Source organism: Hydra viridissima, unplaced genomic scaffold, assembly GCF_058129835.1.
Source record: "Hydra viridissima isolate aposymbiotic clone 2 unplaced genomic scaffold, HvirCarnegie_v1 scaffold_1, whole genome shotgun sequence".
In the NCBI taxonomy this organism is placed as follows: Eukaryota; Metazoa; Cnidaria; class Hydrozoa; order Anthoathecata; family Hydridae; genus Hydra; species Hydra viridissima.
The window spans coordinates 16,885,590-16,895,317 of NW_028324300.1; the positions used below are offsets into that span (position 1 = coordinate 16,885,590).

The 9,728-nt window shown below is 36.6% G+C and overlaps 1 protein-coding gene and 1 long non-coding RNA gene across 2 annotated transcripts; one reads left to right on the top strand and one right to left on the bottom strand.

Moving 5' to 3' along the window:
- The first annotated feature begins 396 nt into the window (after nucleotides 1-396).
- On the top strand, nucleotides 397-8,558 carry LOC149893621 (uncharacterized). Its single transcript, XR_016453866.1, has 2 exons — nucleotides 397-648; nucleotides 1,456-8,558. It is a non-coding gene; the product is annotated as an uncharacterized LOC149893621 (long non-coding RNA).
- Nucleotides 1,298-8,581, bottom strand: LOC149893622 (uncharacterized). The gene is made up of 5 exons (XM_090091550.1): nucleotides 8,509-8,581; nucleotides 2,437-5,256; nucleotides 2,138-2,203; nucleotides 1,822-1,878; nucleotides 1,298-1,663 (listed from the first exon to the last, which is right to left on the bottom strand). The coding sequence occupies exons 2-5, from the start codon at nucleotides 5,225-5,227 to the stop codon at nucleotides 1,344-1,346; spliced, it is 3,234 nt and encodes a 1,077-aa protein (XP_089947676.1). The 5' UTR covers nucleotides 5,228-5,256; nucleotides 8,509-8,581; the 3' UTR covers nucleotides 1,298-1,343.
- Nucleotides 8,582-9,728: the final 1,147 nt, after the last annotated feature.

Genomic DNA, 9,728 nt, shown 5'->3' on the forward strand with positions numbered 1-9,728 from the left:
TTTTTCAAAGAAAAGTTAGCCTAGTTTTCTTCTTTTAAGTTTAAATTATGTAGCTTGACATCACAAAATACAAAACTCAAAAAGACAAGATAAAATATAAGATAAACGCAAAATAAAATATAGATGAAACTAAAGTTAGGCTGCATACAAAACCAACAACATAATATTCTACTAGAAAAGTTAGCCTAGTTTCCTTCTTTTAAGTTTAGATTATGTAGCTTGACATCACAAAACACAAAAAGGCAAGATAAAATACAAGGTAAACGTAAAATAAAATAGAAGTCAAACAAAAGTTAGGTTGCATAAATACAAAAACTGCATTGCCAAAAATAGAATTTGTTGTCTAGAAAGACCTTTTAAACTTTGTTTCTTTCGTTTTTTGACTTAGTGAATCGCGATCTGGTTTTTCTTAGGCGCGCTTGTTTCTTAGTTGTTTTTTTTGTAAAGAAACTTTATTCAGACGTTTTTTTTTACGCAACTCCTTTAACATTATTTTTAACAAAGTATTCTTTTATACGTGTTTACATTGAAATAAAACCCTTTGCGTAAATAGAGATAAATTAGAGAGCAAAAGTACATAAAAAGCCTCGCTACTTTGCAGAAGAAGAATTGGATGGCAAGATTCGTGTGCTTTCTCTTTCGTTTAAGGTACTTCTTGAATATTTTTTCAAAGAAAAGTTAGCGTAGTTTTCCCCTTTTAAGTTTAGCTTACGCAGCTTGACATCACAAAACGCAAAAACCAATAAGGCATGATAAAATACAAGATAAACGTAAAATAAAATAGAAGTGAAACAAAAGTTAGACTGCATAAAAACAAAAAAAAAAAAAAAAACATAATATACTTCTATGTATGTTTACATTGATCTAAACAAAATCCTTTGTGTAAAGATATGAAAAAATAGAGAGTAAGAGTTCATAAAAAAGCCTCGCTATTTTGCTGAAGAAGAAATGGATGTCTAGATCTTTTAAAATAAGGAACTTTTTGATTTCTTTTTCCGAAAAATGGTTGGAGCAGTTTTCCTTTTTTAAATTTCACTTATGCAGTTTAACATCACAGGAAATATTATTTTGCTTTTTAACAAACTCTTAAAAACATCAGAAGTAATTCTAAATGCAACTCTATTAAAAGTTTTCACAGAATAACAAAACGACTTCTTTTTTTTTTTTTTAAAGATAAAAAAAAGTTTGAACTATCTTTAAATAAGAAATGTGAGAACAGTTTAACAGAACTTCTTGTTTATTATGTCTTTAGCGAAACAGATAAAAATATTTGCAAAAGCATAGATAAAACAAACTACACAAAAGGCCCATCTTTATTGCCAAACTGAACAAACTTATCTAAACTACATAAATGGTTTCACGATATTGCCATATTGAACAAACTTTTCTAAACTACCCTCTTTTTGAATTTTTAGCTTCATGTTTTTAATTTTGTCTTTAATATGGCTTTGGTAGGAGTACTTTTGCAAGACATGAATGAGCTTGTCACTGCTATGATTTGCCAAGATGCCAAGGTAATCTTTGTACGAGCAACTTGAGCTTACATCTGTAAACACGTCTTGCAAGATGTATGCCAACACCAAAGCTGCACATCGTGGAAAACTTCTGGTGTTGAACCATTCGTTGTGGCCAGGGCAAGCATTCAGCTCTTCAACTATTTCATCTAAAATTTTACAAACTCAAGTCATAACACAAAGTGATTAAATCAAATATTCATTTGGTTCTGAAGTAAGACAAGATTTATTCTGTTTTTTTATTTATTTTTTTTTTGTTGACCTTATTGTTTGCACTGATAGCAATAACTGGTTTTTGAAAGATTACCTAAATGGCATTGGCTAACTTCTGCTTTGTTTTCCTTTGTTCTTGGCTGAGTTGATCCTGAAATAAAATAAAACCATGTTCATTTTTCTAATTCATAAAAACCATCAACAGTTTCTAAGTGTTAGAGATGATAACAAGCTGTGCATGATTTCTAACGGTGATGTTTCTAACTTCATCATTAGAAATCGGGTAGACACAACTTTCTAAAAGTGCACTTAGCAATGATGGCTAGTTTTTGTTAACAGTTAACCATCTGAAATTGTGCAAGAAGAGGTTTGTGTTTATATATCTTTGTATAAATTAGGTTTTACATTACCGATGAGTTCTTGAGTGAAAGATGGCATTTCCAACTTGATTTTTTTTCTTCTTGGATCTTTTACTTCTAAAACATAATCAGTTTTAGTATCATTCACTTGTATAAACATTTAAGCAATCACAGAATTAGTCCTGCAACAAATACATACACACTTCTGTGTTGTTTTTTTGTTTTGTTTTGTTTTTTTTACAGCTCTAACAATAACAATAGGGCAAGGAGTTGATTTGGGCATTTTCATTTTTTGAAAGCGTGTTGAGATTTGCATAAAAATCAAAAATCAAAAATCAAAAAGAATTTACCTCTGGATGTAGAGGCAAGACTTTGGCTAAATAGGCTACCAACAGATTGAACAGCATAAGGTGAGAGCTGCTTTGCAAGAACAGTACCAGCCTGTTGGACAGGAACAGCTGAAACTGGATCAGATGAAAGAAACAAACTGGGTTTGGCCAATGTTTGCTGAAAAGCAACAAGGCTAGGAGTCAGAGGAACAGAAAAGACCTCTTTTGAAGGACAGAAAGCGACTTGCTGAGAAGGAGAAGCAGAAACAGGTTTGGCAACCACTTGCTCATTAAAGTAAACTGGAGAAAGTTTTGCATGGTGTTCAATAAAATCCGGTTCATCAGGAAATAATGTTAATGCAAGAGGAGAACAAGCTGTGCCAACAGGAACAGCTAGAGTCTGATCTACATCCATACAAACAGCTTGTTCGTTAGGAACTAGTTGTGCAAGAGCAGGGGATAGTTCAAGAACTGGACCAGCGATTGTTTGTTCAGATGGAACAGACGAAACAGGAGTTGAGGTAGGTTCACACAAGAAATCTACGGCATGGTCGTTGCTATCCTCTAAAGGAACATTGTTTTCTACAGCTGGAGAAAACGGAACCACTGTGGTACAGCTGAAAGTAGCAGCACATTCTTCAGAGTCAGAACCGGAGTCTAAATCTTCCTCAAAGATGTCCTCAACCTCATGAAAACCGTACTCCTCTGCATTAGTTTGGAGCCAGTCCATCACATCCTTCTCCTTCTTTGGTGGTCTCTCAGACTTTTCAACAGTCAAAGACTCTATGACTCCGAAGGACTGTCCGATGCCCAGGGCAAAGCGCAACTCCTCTGCAGCGTTCCACTGGGACACATAAAAGCTATCCATTGTGTTCCTGCTGTGCTTCATGTAGAGTGTAGCAAACCGCTCGCGATCTTCTTTGCTGTTGTTGGCAAAGTAAGTGGCTATCGAACCGCGAATGCAAGTGGGAGTAAGACGCTTCATGGGAATGTTTACTTGGCTTTTTCTGAAGCAGGACGTCAGGCAAGAGGAGATAGCAGAGGAACCCATCTGGTAAACAGGCACTCTAGTTGCACCGAGTGTCACACATTCGTCTTTGTTGGGTCTCATCGATGGAAAAAGGGGCCTGTAGCAGTCGCTCAACTCCAAAACAGTCTTGGTGTCTGCAGCCATGTAGTGAGAGTCGTTGACAAGAAGGTCTCTGTATCTCAGCAAATAAATATCGATCAACACTTTCAAGTCGTTCGGCACTAGAATGTTTTTGGCTCCGTACTTGTATGCTGTTTTGTAGCGCTCTTGCACAATGCAATATCCACACTCACTCTTCTCAGCAGCCATGTAGTCTCTAATGTTTAAAAGAGCAATGTTAGATTTTCTTAAACTGTTAATTACAGTGACAGAGAGCAGAAGATGGTTTCGTAGAGACACAGCATTGTCTCTAGTCGGTGTAAGAGACGGCTTTCTAATCGATTCCACTAACTGTCTTACGTATGCAGACTTGCCATATTCGTTCAGCAAACTGACATTGATGATGTTGATGCATTTTTTGCTTTTCACAAGGCTCCTCCTCAAAGAACGAAAGGGCCTCAGCACTTTTTGTAACTCCTCCACCTTGCAGCGCAAACGTCGGATGGCCTCATGAGAAAGTCCGAAATAGACATTCCTGGCTTCACTGAAACGAAACAGGAGACAAAGGTAGACAAGGCGGTTGTACAACGTGTGACAAGACATGGCTTTTGTTTGGTCAAGTTCACTCAGCTTGGAATTGAGCTGAATGTTTTTAAAGTGCATGGAAAAGTATCTATCCTCCAAAACGTTGGAATTGGTGAGAGCGTTCGGGTGCAGCGTCAGCGTGCTGTCACAACATGTCAATATTTCAACAACTGCATTTTTGTAGATCTTTGCTTGTGACAAAGTGTTGTTGTTGGCTACCACAAGCCACTTTTCAAAATCTCTGAAGAGCTCATCTGCTGACTGGTAATAAAAGTGAAAAGCATCTTTGTCCAGCTGAAACAAGAGTCTCTTATCTTCTGTCAAGACGGAGGAGTTGGAAACCAAGTGCTTTAAGGAATTAAAATCAGAGTCTAGGACGGATTCGGTGTTCAGCTCTTTGTTTTCTACAGAGGTGCAGTGGTTTGCAGAAGGAGCCTCGGACGAACCAGCAACTGATGAGGGCAAGCTTAAAAGAGGATCAGAGGAAAGAACCGGAGAAGAAAAAGAGGAGGAAGGCCCAGGAGCAGAGGATGCAGAGCCTGATGCAGACGCTTGTTCAGCTACTGGCTTAATACCAAAGAAGGCAGGTCGAATAAATTGAGGGACATAGAGCTTGTCGTTGTCGTATCGCTTTGCCTCTGCAATCTTTTGTTTGATCGTCTTGGAATCGTAGAAATGAGTCTCTTTCAAGTGTATGTCCAGTCGGTCGTAATACTTCCAACATTGCAAACAGGGGTAAGGTTTTGGACAGCCGGACTTGCGTTCGAGACGAGCATGCTGAAACTTCCTGACCATTGCAGAGTAAAAGATGGAAGCTTCATCCAAAGTCCAAGAATGATCTTTTTTAGTCAAGTGTCTTTTAATGCTTGTGGAGGAATGTTTGCACAAAGGCATCGGACAGCTAACAGCGTACCTCTTCTTGGTACCATAGAAAGGTACAACCCTGTTTACGGAGCCACACGCTGCAACTAATGCGGCCCTGACTTTGTTTTTGAGCTTTAAGTCTCTCTGTTCTTGTGACTGCCTTCTTTTCTTTTTTTTCGCTTTAGAGTTCGGAGAAGGGGCAACAACAGTGTTGTTTTCTTGTGAAGAAGACATGTTCAGGTGTTTGTTTGCAACGGTTTATGCTAAAAAAAAGAAGACAGTTAGTGAGAGTGTTTTTCTTCTGCCTGCATCCTGGAATCCTGGAATGTTTACAACTGCAGGGAAGAGCTGTGTTTTTTCGAATCCTCTGCAAAAGAGAAAAAAGAAAGAAAAGAGAGCAACAAGAAGAAACAAAGTTTCCACTAGCAAATGAAAAAGAATGAGAGCAACTAGCATTACATGCATGGTGGCAGCAGTGATTGCTATTATGAGAAGGAGAATGAGAAAAAAAAAAAAAAAAAAGAAACAAATAAATAAAGAGATGGAGTTTGAGAGGATCTCGCAACCATATGACTCAAAGAAAGAAACTGTGTTGAAAAAAGGCAAGAGAGGGCAAATAGAACTTGCTAACAAGGACAAATGACAGACATAACTACAACAGTAACAACTCTCATTGCAAGCATAATAACAACAGCATCAGCATCACTGACTCAGAGAGTGTTGACATAACAAAAAAGAAAACAAAAGTACAAGCCAAGTGGGGGAACATTAACAAACACTCATTGCAACTATAACAACAACAACAACAACAGCAACAGCATCACTGACTCAGAGGGTATTGATAAAAAAAAACAAGCAAAACAAAAACAAACAAAAAAACAAATAAAAAAACAAAACAAGCAAATTGGGTGAACAGTAACAACTCTCATTGCAAGCATAATAACAACAACAGCATCAGCATCAGCATCACTGACTCAGAGAGTGTTGACAAAATAAAATAGACAATAAGCAAGCAAAGTGGGTGAACAGTAACAACTCTCACTGCAAGCATAATAACAACAACAGCATCAGCATCAGCATCACTGACTCAGAGAGTGTTGATAAAATAAAACAGATTATAAACAAACAAAGTGGGTGAACAGTAACAGCTCTCATTGAAAGCATAATAACAACAACAGCATCACTAACTCAGAGGATATATAAAAAAACAAACAAACAAACAAACAAAACAAAAACAAAAAAAAAACAAGCAAAGTGGCTGAACAGTAACAGCTATCATTGCAAGTAAAATAACAACAACAGCATCAGCAACATCATCACTGACTCAGAGAGTGGTGATAAAATAAAACAGATTAAAAAACAAGCAAAGTGGCTAAACAGTAACAACTATAAATACAAGTAAAATGACAAAAGCAGCAACAGCATCACTAACTCGCAGGGTGTTGATAAAAAAAAAAGCAACAAACAAATAAAGCAAGCAAAGTGGGTGAACATTAACACTCATTGCAACTATAATAACACCAACAGCAACAGCATCAGTGACTCAAAGGGTGTTGATAAACAAAAACAAAGGCACAAACAAAACAAGCAGAGTGGGTGAACATTAACAACACTTATTGCAAGCATAATAACAACAACAGCATCAGCATCACTGACTCAGAGAGTGTTGATAAAATAAAATAGATTATAAACATGCCAAGTTTGTGAACATTAACAAACACTCATTGCAACTATAACAACGACTACAGCAACAGCATCACTTACTCAGAGAGTGTTGAGAAAAAAAACAACAAAAAAAACAAAAACAAAACAAAACAGAAAACAGAAGTACAAGCCAAGGGGGGGAACATTAACAAACACTCATTGCAACTATAACAACAACAACAGCAACAGCATCACTTACTCAGAGGATATTGATAAAAAAAACAAACAAACAAACAAACAAAACAAGCAAAGTGGCTGAACAGTAACAGCTATCATTGCAAGTAAAATAACAACAACAGCATCAGCAACATCATCACTGACTCAGAGAGTGGTGATAAAATAAAACAGATTAAAAAACAAGCAAAGTGGCTGAACAGTAACAACTATAAATACAAGTAAAATGACAAAAGCAGCAACAGCATCACTAACTCGCAGGGTGTTGATAAAAAAAAAAAGCAACAAACAAACAAAGCAAGCAAAGTGGGTGAACATTAACACTCATTGCAACTATAATAACACCAACAGCAACAGCATCAGTGACTCAAAGGGTGTTGATAAACAAAAACAAAAGCACAAACAAAACAAGCAAAGTGGGTGAACATTAGCAACACTTATTGCAAGCACAATAACAACAACAGCATCAGCATCACTGACTCAGAGAGTGTTGATAAAACAAAATAGATTATAAACAAGCCAAGTTGGTGAACATTAACAAACACTCATTGCAACTGTAATAAGAACAACAGCAACAGCATCACTGACACAAAGGGTGTTGATAAACAAAAACAAAAACACAAGCAAAGTGGGTGAACATTAACAACACTCATTGCAACTATAACAACAACAACAGCAACAGCATCACTGGCTCAAAGGGTGTTGATAAAATAAAGAAATAAAAACAAAACAAGCAAAGTGGGTGAACAGTAACAACTCCCATTGCAAGCATAATAACGACAACAGCAACAGCAACACCATCACTGACTCAGAGAGTGTTGATAAAATAAAATAGATTATAAACAAGCCAAGTTGGTGAACATTAACAAACACTCATTGCAACTATAACAACGACTACAGCAACAGCATCACTTACTCAGAGAGTGTTGAGAAAAAAAAAACAAAAACAAAAAAAAAACAAAACAAAACAGAAAACAAAAGTACAAGCCAAGTGGGGGAACATTAACAAACACTCATTGCAACTGTAACAACAACAACAGCAACAGCATCACTTACTCAGAGAGTGTTTATAAATAAAACAAAAAACAAAAACAAGAAACAAAAATACAAGCCAAGTGGGTGATTACTAACAGCGCTAACAGCAGCAACAACAGTGTCTTTAGAAACAACAAACAAGTACAACAGCAACAACTGCTTTTACAGAGTATAACAATAACAACAACATGGCACTAACAACAACAAAAGGGTTGGAATAAAAACCTGTAGGCAAAAGGAGAGCTGCATTCAGACAAGATCGATTACAAAGAGGCTCTTCTTTAGGACAGAGGAGAAACTGCTTTTGAGGGACAGAGGGACTTTTGTTGTTGTGGTTGTTGTTGTTGTTGTGCAGAAACCAACAAACTTTTATTGAACCGAATATAACCGAATATAACCGAAAGTCTTGTTTGCTTCTGTTTTGTGCCATCAAGAAGGGAAAACAAAACATCACAAAACAAACGAAGCAAACGAAACAAACAAACAAACAAACGAACGAAACAAACAAACAAAAAAAAAAAAATTAAAAAAATTAACAAACAAACAAACAAACAAACAAGCAAACAAACAAAAACAAATAAGAAAAACAGAAAACGCAGTACCGAAACCTCGCCATTTTTTATCCTTCCTCAAGCTTTCTCTGGGCGCCAAAGACCGAGAAAGTTGAGCAAACGTGACGTTGAGGGGGGGGAGGGGGGTACTTAAGGACAGCAGACCGACCAATGGCACGCTTAGGAGAGACCCACGTGAATGCTACATTTTCTTTCTATGTACGCTGAATCCGCTCAAAGTCTGGAATTTCCAGCATTCACGTGTCATCACTCCAGCCACCAGATTGGCCCACACTTTGCACACTTTCAAGACTAGAAACTCACTTGTGCTCAATTTGAGCAAAAAAAAAAAAAAACTAAGTCTCGCATGGCGACAACTTTTCCAAAAGCAAACAAAGGCAAACGAAGGCAAACGAAGAAAAAACAAAAACAAATAAACAAAAACAAAACCGAATAGGGAGAGAGAGAGTGAGTCGACTCATTTCTTTCGACTGCCTTAAACGAGAAGTCTAAAACGTTTAAAAGTTGAAAACTAAGTTTTTTAAATGAACTGCACCGAAAAAACTTTACGACAGTTTAGCTGGTTAAAAACGCAGAGGAAAATATTTTATAAAATTTAAGCGTTCTAAAGATGTCCATTTTTGTTTTTGTTTTTTTTATTTTGGTTTGTTTCTGGCTTGTTTCTTTCTTTAAATTCTAGCGATCGAGCATATTTGAACGGTTTCATCAACCTGTCGGCGCACGTGCTCGAGAGCTAGAACTTTGATTGCTTTTGTTGTTGAGAATTGAGAATGTCCGAGCAGGTTTTTTTATCGATTTCATCGCTTGTGGCGAGGCAAAAATCAAAACGCTTTTTGGACGAAAGAAAAGAGATTAAAAGGAAAAAAGAGAAGAAAAAAAAAACAAAAAAATAGGTTATGTGTTATGAACATTTATTTTCTCACGCGATGACGTCTAGTTTTGTTAGAGTAATTAAAATATGGTATCAAGTTTGTAATTTCTATCTTATTTTTAGTTACGGATAATTGCCAATTATGTCACGTTTAGTATACACAACGCTGTTTTCTTAATAGCAATATGATACAAACAAGTTATAAAAAAAAAAGCGTTCGCTCGATCTTCCTTAGTCAGTTGAACAAAAAGAAATTTTCACAACATATGATTGATTTGGTTGTCCTAGCAAGCTGTTTTAGCAAACGACTAGAGGTTGCAACTGTTGTTCATTGAAAACGAAAAATCTAGCGTCAGCAAGAAATTTTTGAATACATAAT